This window comes from Bufo bufo, chromosome 2, assembly GCF_905171765.1.
Source record: "Bufo bufo chromosome 2, aBufBuf1.1, whole genome shotgun sequence".
Taxonomy (NCBI): domain Eukaryota; kingdom Metazoa; phylum Chordata; class Amphibia; order Anura; family Bufonidae; genus Bufo; species Bufo bufo.
Genome location: NC_053390.1, coordinates 547,279,970 through 547,295,493, shown reverse-complemented (window position 1 = coordinate 547,295,493; position 15,524 = coordinate 547,279,970). Strand labels below are relative to the sequence as shown.

Here is a 15,524-nt window from a genome sequence, read left to right as displayed (position 1 = left end):
TGGGTCAATAATGGCATCTGAGAATGTAGATTTAGTGGCTGTTACGGAGACATGGTTTAATGAAAGAAATGACTGGGACATAACCATACCAGGGTACTCTTTATACAGAAGAGACAGAGAAGGCAAGAAAGGAGGAGGAGTGGCCCTGTATGTGAAAGATAGCATTAAATCTAACCTAATACAAGTTGGTGAGGCCAACATAGAGTCAGTTTGGGTTACGTTGCAGTTTGCTAACCATGCAGTAACTCGTGTAGGTGTGATATATAGACCACCTGGTCAAGTTAAAGAACTAGATGATCTACTAGTTGAAGAAATAGCTAAAATGACAATGAAAGGAGAAGTTATCATTATGGGAGATTTCAATCTTCCAGATATAAACTGGAAAACCAAAATAGCAAGTTCTACCAGGAGTACAGATATTCTAAATTCCCTACTGGGGTTATCTCTACAACAAGTGGTTGAGGAGCCAACCCGGAGGGAAGCCATTTTGGATTTGGTATTCACAAACGGGGATTCGGTATATGATGTCATTGTAGGCGAAACCTTGGGATCTAGTGATCACCAGTCAGTGTGGTTTAATATAAGGCCTCTTTCACACTTGCGTTGTCCGGATCCGGCGTGTACTCCACTTGCCGGAATTACACTCCGGATCCGGAAAAACGCAAGTGTACTGAAAGCATTTGAAGACGGAACCGTCTTCCAAATGCTTTCAGTGTTACTATGGCACCCAGGACGCTATTAAAGTCCTGGTTGCCATAGTAGGAGCGGGGAGCGGGGGAGCGGTATACTTACAGTCCGTGCGGCTCCCCGGGCGCTCCAGAATGACGTCAGAGCGCCCCATGCGCATGGATGACGTGATCCATGCGATCACGTGATCCATGCGCTTGGGGCGCCCTGACGTCACTCTGGAGCGCCCGGGGAGCCGCACGGACGGTAAGTACACTGCTCCCCCGCTCCCCGCTACACTTACCATGGCTGTCAGGACTTTAGCGTCCCGGCAGCCATGGTAACCACTCTGAAAAAGCTAAATGTCGGCTCCGGCAATGCGCCGAAACGACGTTTAGCTTAAGGCCGGATCCGGATCAATGCCTTTCAATGGGCATTAATTCCGGATCCGGCCTTGCGGCAAGTGTTCCGGATTTTTGGCCGGAGCAAAAAGCGCAGCATGCTGCGGTATTTTCTCCGGCCAACAAACGTTCCGTTCCGGAACTGAAGACATCCTGATGCATCCTGAACGGATTACTCTCCATTCAGAATGCATTAGGATAATCCTGATCAGGATTCTTCCGGCATAGAGCCCCGACGACGGAACTCTATGCCGGAAGACAATAACGCAGGTGTGAAAGAGCCCTAAGAACTGTGAAAGAGTCCCACCACACAAAAACAAAAGTTTTAGATTTTAGAAAAACAGACTTTTCAAAAATGAAATTAGTCAAAAATGAGTCCTTATCAGACTGGAACGGATTACATGGAGTCCAGGAGAAATGGGACTACTTAAAAGGTGCATTATTGAAGGCAACAGAAAATTGCATTAGACTTGTCAGTAAAAGCAAAAAAAGGAGGAGACCAATGTGGTACTCAGCAGAAGTGGCCCAAATCATTAAAAATAAAAAGCTAGCATTTTGTAATTATAAAAAAAACCAGAGCAATGAAGATAAGGAAATCTACAAGATTAGGCAGAGAGAGGCCAAGCAAGTTATAAGAACTTCTAAAGCGCAGGCAGAAGAAAAACTAGCTCAGTCTATGAAAAAAGAAAGACATTCTTCAGATATATAAATGAAAAAAGGAAATTAAAACAAGGAATAACTAAATTAAAAACAAAGGACGGAAGGTATGTAGAAGAGAATAAAGGGCTAGCCGACTGCCTTAATGAATACTTCTGTTCAGTTTTTACAAAAGAAAAAGGAGAAGGACCTCCACTAGAAAGAATGACTATTAAATCGTTTGATGCATGTATCTTTACAGAGGAAGATGTTCTAAGTTTGCTGTCTAAGGTGAAGACAGATAAGTCACAGGGGCCTGATGAGATACACCCAAAATTATTAAAAGAGCTTAGTGGTGAGCTGGCAAAACCGTTAACAGATTTATTTAACCAATCATTAGTAACAGGAGTCGTCCCGGAAGATTGGAAATTGGCAAATGTCGTGCCCATTCACAAGAAAGGTAGTAGGGAGGAATCGAGCAACTATAGACCAGTGAGTCTGACATCAATAGTAGGCAAATTAATGGAAACCCTATTAAAGGATAGGATTGTGGAACATCTAAAATCCCATGGATTGCAAGATGAAAAACAACATGGGTTTACTTCAGGGAGATCATGTCAAACAAATCTTATAGATTTTTTTGACTGGGTGAATAAAATAATAGACGGTGGAGGTGCAGTAGACATCGCATATCTAGATTTTAGTAAGGCTTTTGACACTGTCCCACATAGAAGACTTATCAATAAACTGCAGTCATTGAGCATGGACTCCCATATTGTTGAGTGGATTAGGCAGTGGCTGAGTGACAGACAACAGAGGGTTGTAGTCAATGGAGAACATTCAAAACAAGGTAATGTTACCAGTGGGGTTCCACAGGGATCTGTACTGGGACCGATTTTGTTTAATATCTTCATAAGTGATATTGCAAAAGGCCTCGCTGGTAAGGTTTGTCTTTTTGCTGATGACACAAAGATATGTAACAGGGTTGATGTTCCTGGAGGGAAACGCCAAATGGAAAAGGATTTAGGAAAACTAGAAGAATGGTCAGAACTCTGGAAACTGAAATTTAATGTGGATAAGTGCAAGATAATGCACCTGGGGCGTAAAAACCCAAGGGCAGAATATAGAATATTTGACACAGTCCTGACCTCAGTATCTGAGGAAAGGGATTTAGGAGTAATTATTTCAGAAGACTTAAAGGTGGGAAGACAATGTAATAGAGCAGCACGAAATGCCAGCAGAATGCTTGGATGTATAGGGAGAGGTATAAGCAGTAGAAAGAGTGAAGTGCTTATGCCGCTGTACAGAACACTGGTGAGACCTCACTTGGAGTATTGTGCGCAGTACTGGAGGCCATATCTCCAGAAGGATATAGATACTCTAGAGAGAGTTCAGAGAAGAGCTACTAAACTAGTACATGGATTGCAGGATAAAACTTACCAGGAAAGGTTAAAGGACCTTAATATGTATAGCTTGGAAGAAAGAAGAGACAGAGGGGATAGGATAGAAACTTTTAAATACATAAAGGGAATCAACTCGGTAAAGGAAGAGAGCATATTTAAAAGAAGAAAAACTACCACAAGAGGACACAGTTTTAAATTAGAGGGGCAAAGGTTTAAAAGTAATATAAGGAAGTATTACTTTACTGAGAGAGTAGTGGATGCATGGAATAGCTTTCCTGCAGAAGTGGTAGCTGCAAATACAGTGAAGGGGTTTAAGCATGCATGGGATAGGCATAAGGCCATCCTTCATATAAGATAGGGCCGGGGGCTATCCATAGTATTCAGTATATTGGGCAGACTAGATGGGCCAAATGGTTCTTATCTGCCGACACATTCTATGTTTCTATGTTTCTATGTTTCTATGTAATGACGTAATGGGAGGGGCAGCACCGTAGGCCAAGAGAGGAGGAAGGAACGCCTGATGAAGTGAATAAATTAAATGACGTAATCGGGAGGGGGCGGCGCCGTAGGCCAAGAGAGGAGGAAGCACGAGGGTGCAATGAATAAATTAAATGACGTGGTGGGGAGGAGGCGGCGCGGTTCGGCAAGTATGTGGGAGGACATTTATTTATGAGGAGGCGTACTGGGCTTGGAAGAAAGGCCGGCTGGGCACTGCAGAGGGGCGTTACTGGGCACTAGAGCAGAGTAATAACGCCCCTCTGGGCACCTTGGAACCTGATTTGCATATCAGAAAAATCGCTTTTTTATAAGAATGAAAAGTTGAATAAAAGAAAGAAGACACATGTAGGTAAGAAGGTAATTTATTGCACATTGCTATTTTAACGTTTTATATGGTCAAAATAGGTGACAGATTCCCTTTAAATGCCCCATGAGTGTTAAATGACCTTCTGGTGGACACCTAGTGTAAGAAACTAAAAACATAAATACAAAATACAATAAAAAATAAATAGTAATAAAAAACACCACCACACGCCACACCGCAGCTACTATGTCACCCCACCAACCATAACTATACACTCACCTAAAGAATTATTAGGAACACCATACTAATACGGTGTTGGACCCCCTTTTGCCTTCAGAACTGCCTTAATTCTACGTGGCATTGATTCAACAAGGTGCTGATAGAAATGTTGGCCCATATTGATAGGATAGCATCTTGCAGTTGATGGAGATTTGAGGGATGCACATCCAGGGCACAAAGCTCCCGTTCCACCACATCCCAAAGATGCTCTATTGGGTTGAGATCTGGTGACTGTGGAGGCCATTTTAGTACAGTGAACTCATTGTCATGTTCAAGAAACCAATTAGAAAACATCCCCCACACCATTACACCACCACCACCAGCCTGCACAGTGGTAACAAGGCATGATGGATACATGTTCTCATTCTGTTTACGCCAAATTCGGACTCTACCATTTGAATGTCTCAACAGAAATCGAGACTCATAAGACCAGGCAACATTTTTCCAGTCTTCAACAGTCCAATTTTGGTAAGCTCGTGCAAATTGTAGCCTTTTTTTCCTATTTGTAGTGGAGATGAGTGGTACCCGGTGGGGTCTTCTGCTGTTGTAGCCCATCCGCCGCAAGGTTGTGCGTGTTGTGGCTTCACAAATGCTTTGCTGCATACCTCGGTTGTAACGAGTGGTTATTTCAGTCAACGTTGCTCTTCTATCAGCTTGAATCAGTCGGCCCATTCTCCTCTGACCTCTAGTATCCACAAGGCATTTTTGCCCACAGGACTGCCGCATACTGGATGTTTTTCCCTTTTCACACCATTCTTTGTAAACCCTAGAAATGGTTGTGCGTGAAAATCCCAGTAACTGAGCAGACTGGCCCGTCTGGCACCAACAACCATGCCACGCTCAAAATTGCTTAAATCACCTTTCTTTCCCATTTTGACATTCAGTTTGGAGTTCAGGAGATTGTCTTGACCAGGACCACACCCCTAAATGCATTGAAGCAACTGCCATGTGATTGGTTGACTAGATAATTGCATTAATGAGAAATAGAACAGGTGTTCCTAATAATTCTTTAGGTGAGTGTACATCCCCCTATATCAAAACAACCGTTATAATTTGAACAAGTATTATATTTGCACTTTGTGATTAAAATAAAATAAAAAATACGAAAACATCTCCCCCTTTTTTTTAATACACTTTCTGGATATAAAAAATCCTAAAATAAAAATTAAGAAATGAAGCCCCATGTATCACAGAAAAAAGGGCCAAAAATATTTACATAATAAAAGAAAAAAAAAGTTATGGCTTTCAAAGCCATATGTGCTAAAAAAAAAACAGAAAATGGGCATGGTCAAAAAGGGGGATAAATAGGCCGGTCTTGAGGCTTTTAAACAAAGAGATACTAAGTTACAGCTAGTGTCTATACATTTCCGTCTTTTAAATGAAATGAATAAAAGTCAAATCTTAGGGAGGGGGAGGGGCATTTTTGTAATTTGTGAGGAGAGAATGGGAGACTCGGAACTCCTGTTCTAGTGATCAGTCAGTGATCTTTTTAGGAAATTCCTTAAAGGGGTTCTGCACTTTGTTTAAACTGATGATCTGTCCTCTGGATAGATCATCAGCATCTGATCGGCGGGGGTGAACAGAACTTAGCCCCGCCCAGGCAAGTTGATACTAGTCGTGACGTCACTGGGCCGGCGGTAAACAGTGAGAAGGCCGCGGCGCTGCTGGAGCGCCGCTGCCTTCTCAAACAGCTGATCGGCCGAGGTCCCGGGTGTCGGACCCCCGCCGATCAGATGTTGATGATCTATCCAGAGGATAGATCATCAGTATAAACAAAGTGCAGAACCCCTTTAAATAGCATTCTGCTTTCAGACTATAAGTGATCCTGAATGTGCATTTCTCGAACAAACACAATAAAATAATTACCATTTACGTAGGAATTTTCCTTTGCACGTAGCATTGGTAGAGATTTTTCTTGGGAAAATTGATGCACTAGCTGCTTTATTTTGGACTGTGATTTCTTCTGCATGTCACTTACATTTTCAGTCTCCTTTTCAGTCTCTTTTACACAGTAATCTGGCACAGAATGACAAAACCGTACTGTGTATCAACAAATGTGAACAAAATAAACAGTTTGCTCAAATGTCTAAGACATTTAGGATATAAAAGAGAAATTCTCAGAAATGGGCAGTTATTGTATATAATATAGTTATTAAACGAATAACTAAAATTTTAAAGGGGTTTCCTGGCATAGGAGCTGACAACCCTACCGCTCCTAACCTGTACACCATAAAAAAACTGGCACCTTTCCGCAGTCAAACCATAGTAATAAAGACCTCTGTGCCCCCTCCATAGTGATAAAGACCTCTGTGCCCCCTCCATAGTAATAAAGACCTCTGTGCCCCCTCCATAGCAATAAAGACCTGTGTGCTCCTCCATAGTAATAAACTCCTCTGTGCCCCCTCCATAGTAATAAAGACCTCGGTGCCCCCTCCATAGCAATAAAGACCTGTGTGCCCCTCCATAGTATTAAAGTCCTCTGTGCCCCCTCCATAGTATAAAGTCCTCTGTGCCCCCTCCATAGTATAAAGTCCTCTGTGTCCCCTCCATAGTAATAAAGACCTCTGTGCCCCCTCCATAGTAATAAACATCTATGCCCCCTCCATAGTAATAAAGACCTCTGTGCCCCCTCTGTATTAAAAAAAACAACACACAGTAACTACTCATTTTGTCCTGTTCCTGAAGTTCACATACCTCTCTTCCCTGCAGGCACTGTGTGGGCAGAGCTTATGCAGATTTGCAGGCTGCAGGCTCCACCCACACAGGCCGGCAGCGCGATCTGTGCCTGCAGGCTGTATGGTGGAGCAGGGAGAGCTGAAGGAGGGTAGGAGTGCGGGAGCTGAGCAGTGAGTGACAGGACATCAGCTCCCAGCACTCCAGCAATGAGTGCTTCCATCTCTATTGACGGAAGCACTCATTGCTTCTGACACCCCCCTGAGAGCGGGGACCAGGGGCGGACCGCCCCCCACGCTCCCCTCTTCCCCCTTAGCACACCACTGCATATAGTACATGACAATCTCTTTCTAAGAAAGATAGAAACCAGCCCTTTACCTCACATGGATCCAGAGATCTCATTCATTGCTCCAATTGTCCTGCTAGATTTATTGAAGGCTGGGTTGGCAGCTCAGGTGGCGTGTCCTTTCCCAGGAGGCATGGCCTTTCTGTTGAAGCTCTTTCCCTGTAAGGCTACTTTCACACTTGCGGCAGCAGCGACCGGTAGGCTGTTCTGGCGGGGAAACAGCCTGCCGGATCCGTGCTAATGCTAGCTCATGTGTGCTACTGGAAGTCCACTCCGGCCTCATTTGCTATAATGGGGGCAGGCCGGAGGTCCGGCCGCAGCACGGCAAACAAGAAGAGAGGCGGCCAGAGAAAAATTGCAGTTACAAAAGTATTCAGATCCAGGTGCTAGTTTAAAAAATGTAGAATGTTTTTTGTGGCACAATCCCTTAATACTGAAATATTTTCAATGTCCATCCCCTTTCAGGGAATATTGTTGTAATTCTTCACTAATTATAAGAAATTCTGTGGAATTTTTTGTAGTTAAAGTATCAGGCAACAATAAGGGTAATTTTTGCACTTAACAGATTAGGTGTCGACATTTTTGAAAAGTGTTCTTTACATCTGGGGTTGTTTGTGCATGGATTACTGCAGTCCACATTCAGGTGAATTGGATAGTTTTTCACATGTGAACTTACCCTAACATATTAGGGCATCATACTAAAATAATGCCATTAGCAGTTCTGCGCTATTTTTTCACACAAAAAATTTCTCTTCTGACAGCCTCGCCACTAGCATCCATAAAATGCAAAGAATCAAGTGTACATATACAAAATACAAATGCAATAGCACTCTGCAACCAGCATTCTGCCCTGCCTCTATGCTGGATGAGGCATTGGTGTACATTTTGGCCAAAGCGTAATAAGCCACTCACCACGTCAAGGTCGCCTCTATGGAGTGGTCCCTAACACTAGTTCCTAAGGAACTAGTGTTAGGGACCACTCCATAGAGGCGACCTTGACGTGGTGAGTGGCTTATTACGCTTTGGCCAAAATGTACACCAATGCATCATCCAGCATAGAGGCAGGGCAGAGTGCTGGTTGCAGAGTGCTATTGCATTTGTATTTTGCGTTTGTATATGTATTTCACCATAGCGATGTGCCCCTGCATACAGGGTTGTGCTGACTGAATCACCCACATTTTTTCAAGTGTACATATAGTTTAATATTTTTACCAAGGTTTTGTTTTATGCATTAAAATCAGAAAGAACAATGAAGTTAAAATAGTATAAAAATATAAAATAATACTTCATACCAATTTTTGTGTCGTATATATTGGAAATAAATGGCCTCAGTTTTCCTTTAGTTTCATTAATAAAGTAATTTACAACGTCATGAAGGCTGTTCTGTATGACCTAAGTATTAAAAACAAAGAAAGCAAGCAGCATATTACATGTCACTAAATGTATCCACTAAATAAAAAGGTCAAAAACGACTCCCACAAGATGAAGGCATTGAAGTAGTGACCGAAGTATTAAGTGGCACTAATAAAAGTGAGATTTTTGTAGATTTTACAAGAGAAGTTTTGAGTCTGATTCTGAAGAACAATGCCTTCAAATTTGGGGATATATGGTATAAGCAGAAATTTGGAATGACAATGGGCACACCAGTCACATGTACGTTTGCTAATATTTATCTTGCAAGGCTTGAGGATAAATATGTATTTTCGGTAGAAAACCCCTTTGTATCCTATAAACAGCTGTATTTAACACAGGGAATAAAATTAATATGAGGTTTACCCATAATTTTAAAGGTCAGAAACTAGAATTTTTAGATGTTTTAGTGTTGATGAAGGATGGTGAGCTGGTCACTGAGGGCTATTGTAAATCAACGGCGACTAATTCACTTCTACATTTTTATGGTTATCATCCGAATAGTGTGAAGAGAGCAGTCCCATATGGACAGTTTATAAGATTAAGGCCTCATGCACACAATCGTTTTATTCCGTGTCCGTTGTGCCGTGTTTCGTGATTTTCTGTGGACCCATTGACTTTCAATGGGTCCGTTGAAAACTCGGCTAATGCACCGTTTGTCATCCGCGTCCGTGATCCGTGGTTCCAGTCCGTCAAAAAAATATCACCTGTCCTATTATTTTCGCGGAAAACGGTTCCCGGACCCATTCAAGTCAATAGGACCGCTAAAAAACACGGAGGCACACATGATTGTCATCCGCGTCCGTTTTTTTCCTATCATTTGCATCGCAAACCTGTCTTAGATTTTTTTTTACTTTCCTTCATGTCTGGTGATCCTCCAAAAATAAAGGGAGACACACGGAAACAAAAACGGAAACGGATCACAGAACAACCGAACCCCATTTTGCGGAACGGAACACAACAACTGTCGTGTGCATGTGGCCTTAGGTCTCATACACACGACAGTGTTTTTTCACTGTCAGTGATTTGGCTTCAGTGGTCCGTGTCCGATTTTGCTTCAGTTGTGTTTCCTTGTGTCTTCCTTTTTTTTTGTCTGACAGGGGAAAAAAAAGGAAGGTTAATGAAAAGTGTAATTTTATTGCACCAAGGTCTTGTAGAAAAAAAACGGACGCGGACACGGATAACATACCAGTTGTGCATCCATTTTTTTTGACTGACCCATTAACTTGAATGGGTCCATCCTCCGTTTTCCACTGACAAGAATAGGACAGGTTATATTTTTTTGACAGACTGGAATCACGGATCACGGACGCAGAGAAAAAACAGAGAACTATCAGTTTTTTTTCACAGCTCCATAGAAATGAATGGGACCTCCGCTAAACTGTGAAAAATGACGGAACGGACACGGATGCACACAACGGTCGTGTGCATGAGGCCTAAGAAGAATTAACGGGATGGAGGAGAGTTTCAGGAGACAATCCCTAGAGTTGAAGAAACGGTTATTAGCCAGAGGGTACCCGATGGAGTTATTGAATGATTCCATGCAAAAGGCTTCATCTTTACACCGTAGTGTGGTAATATCAGGGAAATCAAATATAGTTGATAGTCCTATGGCTGATTGTATTAGGAAATTTATAAGAAAAAACTGGAACATAGTGGAAAGGGACGACAGTTTAAAAGAGATCAAAGGGTCCAAACCACTAGCAGCCTTTAGGAGGAGTCATACTCTGATAGATAGGCTAGTTAGGAGTCGATAAGTGGAACCAAAATCAGATACATGGTTTAAAGAGTGGGCCCCTACAGGTAACTGCAGGTGCGGCAATTGCTCCTACTGTAAATATAATCCCCAATGGAATTTATTGGTTTTGGTGGTTTGCACCATAAAGTGAATACCTTCATAACCTGTAAAAGTAAATATGTAGTGTACCTCATATTGTGTATATGTGGTAGATTCTACATAGTAAAAACCTTTAGGAGTCTTGGTGAGACATTTAGGGAACATATTCATTCCACTGTTACGGGGAAAGGCTACCCGCGATTAATAGAACATGTTTAATCTGAACACGATGGCAATAGTAAGGTATTGAGGTTTGCTGGGATTGAGACAGTAAGTGGTCTGCCACAAGGGGGAGACAGACATCGTATACTCCTGAGAAAAGAAGCAAGATGGATTATGCGCTCCGAAGCTTTGGGACCGTTAGGACTAAATGATAGAAATGATCTTGGAGTGTTTTTGTAAACGTATATGTATCTTTCTGCTTATTTTAGTGGTATGTTTTTAATGTTTGTTTGTATTTTGCCGGTTCTTCTATGACGGGATCAATGAGTTCCGCATAGATGAAGCGGCGCATAAAGGTGACGTATTCACGTCAGAACGTTAGTGGCCTGAGGAAGCGCTGAGGCTCGAAACGGCCATCACCACGAGCTACTAGCCTGCACTGTGTGTTTGTCCGCCCTATGCCTACATCGCTGAATGTATATGACATTTGGAATAAAGAATATCCTCTTTTTGGTGAGTGCCGTCTAGTTGTTCCTTCCTTGTTGTATATTTGAAATACCCCCTTTCTGTCCTAAACAATAACAGCAACCTTCTGTACCCAAACACTTAAAAAAATGCCCACAATTATTATTATCTAGGGGTCACAAAAAGAGTATTATTAATTTGAAGGGGGCATAAAGGTGTGGTGGATTTTTACTGTGTCATGGGCATAAATGGTGTTTTTATTACTGTGTTAGGTTGAAAAGGGGCATTGTTACTGCCAATACCTTATTATTACTGTCTATGCAGCACAAAGGGGGCATTGTTACTTTGTAGGGGACACAACAATGGGCATCATGTGGGGGCACAATTATCAAAGGTGGATGCTATTTCTTTGTGGCCACTAATATTATGGGGTGGTGCTAAAAGGGGAACTATTACTGTCTGTGCTGTTACGGCATGTGGGCACTATTGATGTGTAGTAGGGTACAAAAGATGGTAATATTACTTTGTGGGGCACTCTTACTATCTGGGGCATGATACGGTCAACCATCTTTTTGGCAATATTGTTTTCATGTGAACTTTTTTTGTATGGGGGGATGGGTTTATGACCATTATTTCTGAGGTGCAGTGTTTAGAGGCACTATGCAACAAAGCAGGTATAGTAATAGTGCCAAATGGGCTAACAGCAGGATGGGAGTTTTATGTAGGTGGGAAGTATGCTTGAAAAGTTCAGGGCCATAGATGTGCACTAACTCTGCGGACATAAGTCATGCCTCGAGGTTGTCATAGCTTTCTGGACTAGATGGAAAAGATGAGAAGAAAGAATGACCACATTCAGAAAAGACATAATTTGCAAGTGATTAGATTTAACTGTACTGTATTCACTTATCCAGTCTGCACGGCGCCTAGTGTAGAACCAGGGTCAACCATTACACATTCAGTGTATGGTGGTAATATCGGTCTTTGCATAGCGGCTTTAATTCAGTAACGGTATGGTAATATTTTTGAGTCACTTTTAAATTGTAAAGGTAATGGCCATGCTGTTATATGGGTCTTGTATAGTGGTATCATTAATAATATTGATCTTCTTATGGTGCATTTCATTTTGTACAGTAACAGTATGGCGGTGTTATTTGATAAATGGCATACGTGGTGTCTATTGTGGTATAGTGTGTGTATGTGTGTAAATCTGGGGGAACCCCAGCAATACCACTGGGAGCGCTAGAGATCAGTGCTGCAGTTGTCAGACCCCACCTTCTAAACTGAATGGTACTGTGCTGTTGATACAATATTTCACCATCTGGGGTCTTACTTTTAATTCTTCCCAGGGCCACACTTTGTCTAAAACAAGCCCTTGCCAGTATGTAAATACACAATGCTATACAACATTGTATTTCACCATTTTATTTCCAGAAGAGTACCATACAGGTATATTTCTTTGACTGGTTTCATAATCTAAAATATTTGACAATCCATCACGCTCCCACTGTCCCACCACCAGAGAGGCCGGCGCTTTTTACCAAAGTGTTCAAGCATGGCCATCACTGCCGGATTGCAGGGTGGTCGTAACCGCTGGAAATGAGCAGTGTATAATGTGATAGAAAAATAAATCAAGCCAGCAAAGGAGACAATATGGAGAATCACAATACATTAGTAAGTGGCTTGCAGGCTTGGAGTGGCCCACAGGGGAACAGGGGAATCCCCCGGTTGGCCCCTAGTCCCTACACCTTGCTCATGGCACAGTAGATTGACTGGGTAGATTATTTAAGAGACTACGTAGTTTACTTTTATCGATGCATCAGTTGGCGGAGAAAACTTCTAGGTACAGAGGCAGGCCAGCTAGTCTCCCCTTTCCCCAGTGACCTGACCTCTTGAAGTCGCTGCAGAAACCCCATAATAAATCATCTTGACTGTCTTGCTGTTGTCTACTGCAGGTAGTATTTGCATGTAGGTTTACAGTGTGCCTTCAGAATATATTTTATTGGGGGACCCTAGGCTCCTCAGTCCGATACTGGTGCCTTGTATTAACTTTGTCTACATGATAAATGCCATTTGCTGAAGTGAGACAATCCAAATACTGTATTTATGGCGGACTATAATCATTGCGCAGGGCATACATTCCTCTTGTAATGGTTTTAATGGTTTTTATGGATGGGTTTTTCTATATAAACTACCGGTAATAAAGATGGTTAATTGGTATTTATTTTTGGTATTCTTATTGAAATGATATATAATCTAGGAACATGTATAGGTGTTCTGATCATTGTTGCTGTTAAGAGCTCTGTCTTTTATATAGGTATAGATACTAATACTGAATTGGCATTTGATAGAATGTACAAAATGTGCAGTTTGACATAACAGATGCATATGAAATAACACTTTGTTGGCCGTTTTGTCAAGAACAGTAATACTACAGGGTGGGCCATTTATATGGATACACCTTAATAAAATGGGAATGGTTGGTGATATAAACTTCCTGTTTGTGGCACATTAGTATATGTGAGGGGGGAAACTTTTAAAGATGGGTGGTGACCATGGTGGCCATTTTGAAGTCGGCCATTTTGAATCCAACTTTTGTTTTTTCAATAGGAAGAGGGTCATGTGACACATCAAACTTATTGGGAATTTCACAAGAAAAACAATGGTGTGCTTGGTTTTAACGTAACTTTATTCTTTCATGAGTTATTTACAAGTTTCTGACCACTTATAAAATGTGTTCAATGTGCTGCCCATTGTGTTGGATTGTCAATGCAATCCTCTTCTCCCACTCTTCACACACTGATAGCAACACCGCAGGGGAAATGCTAGCACAGGCTTCCAGTATCCGTAGTTTCAGGTGCTGCACATCTCGTATCTTCACAGCATAGACAATTGCCTTCAGATGACCCCAAAGATAAAAGTCTAAGGGGGTCAGATCGGGAGACCTTGGGGGCCATTCAACTGGCCCACGACGACCAATCCACTTTCCAGGAAACTGTTCATCTAGCTGGCACGTTCCCTGAGTTTTTCCAGCAAGATGGTGCACCACCACATTATGGGTGTCAGGTCCGAGAATTCCTAGATGAACAGTTTCCTGGAAAGTGGATTGGTCATCGTGGGCCAGTTGAATGGCCCCCAAGGTCTCCCGATCTGACCCCCTTAGACTTTTATCTTTGGGGTCATCTGAAGGCAATTGTCTATGCTGTGAATATACGAGATGTGCAGCACCTGAAACTACGGATACTGGAAGCCTGTGCTAGCATTTCTCCTGCGGTGTTGCTATCAGTGTGTGAAGAGTGGGAGAAGAGGGTTGCATTGACAATCCAACACAATGGGCAGCACATTGAACACATTTTATAAGTGGTCAGAAACTTGTAAATAACTCATGAAAGAATAAAGTTACGTTAAAACCAAGCACACCATTGTTTTTCTTGTGAAATCCCCAAATAAGTTTGATGTGTCACATGACCCTCTTCCTATTAAAAAAAAAAGTTGGATTCAAAATGTCCAACTTCAAAATGGCCGCCATGGTCACCACCCATCTTGAAAAGTTTCCTCCCTCACATATACTAATGTGCCACAAACAGGAAGTTAATATCACCAACCATTCCCATTTTATTAAGGTGTATCCATATAAATGGCCCACCCTGTATAATAAAAAAAACTTACAGGCCTGTCTAGTTCGATGATGAAGCTGCTGTCCGTCTTAAGTACCTTGTAGTGTTTAACCTGAGTCATCTTCCTGTCACATAAATGATAAGATAAAAAAAGATTGAAACAACCACTTAAAATTGTTAGGCCCCTTTCACACGGGTGAGTATTCTGCGCGGGTGCAATCCGTGAGTTGAACGCATTGCACCCGCACTGAATCCTGACCCATTCATTTCTATGGGGCTGTGCACACGAGCGGTGATTTTTACGCATCACTTGTGCGTTGCGTGAAAATCACAGCATGCCCCTCTTTGTGCGTTTTTCGCGTAACGCAGGCCCTATAGAAATGAATGGGGCTGCGTGAAAATCGCAAGCATCCGCAAGCAAGTGCGGATGCGGTGCGATTTTCACGCACGGTTGCTAGGTGACGATCGGGATGGGGACCCGATCATTATTATTTTCCCTTATAACATGGTTATAAGGGAAAATAATAGCATTCTGAATACAGAATGCATAGTAAAATAGGGCTGGAGGGGTTAAAAAAAAATTAAAAATAATTTAACTCACCTAAATCCACTTGTTCGCGCAGCCGGCATCTCTTCTGTCTTCATCTGTGAGCAATAGGACCTTTGATGACGTCACTACGCTCATCACATGATCCAACGCCATGGTGATGGATCATGTGATGGACCATGTGATGAACGCAGTGACGTCATCAAAGGTCCTATTGCTCACAGATGAAGACAGAAGAGATGCCGGCTGCGTGAACAAGTGGATTTAGGTGAGTTAAATTATT

General features: G+C 42.2%; 1 protein-coding gene across 3 annotated transcripts in view; it reads right to left on the bottom strand.

Annotated features, from left to right (window-relative positions):
- The window catches only part of STAP1 (signal transducing adaptor family member 1), a 139,817-nt gene that overhangs the window by 30,276 nt on the left and 94,017 nt on the right, over nucleotides 1-15,524 (bottom strand). For 2 of the 3 annotated variants that reach the window (XM_040420476.1, XM_040420477.1), the window contains 3 exons: nucleotides 14,747-14,819; nucleotides 8,499-8,598; nucleotides 6,054-6,203 (listed from right to left, as the gene is read on the bottom strand). In XM_040420476.1, the coding sequence (XP_040276410.1) occupies nucleotides 6,054-6,203; nucleotides 8,499-8,598; nucleotides 14,747-14,819 (323 nt within the window). The remainder of the gene's footprint in view (nucleotides 1-6,053; nucleotides 6,204-8,498; nucleotides 8,599-14,746; nucleotides 14,820-15,524) is intronic. The other variant, XM_040420478.1, reaches the window with a different exon arrangement.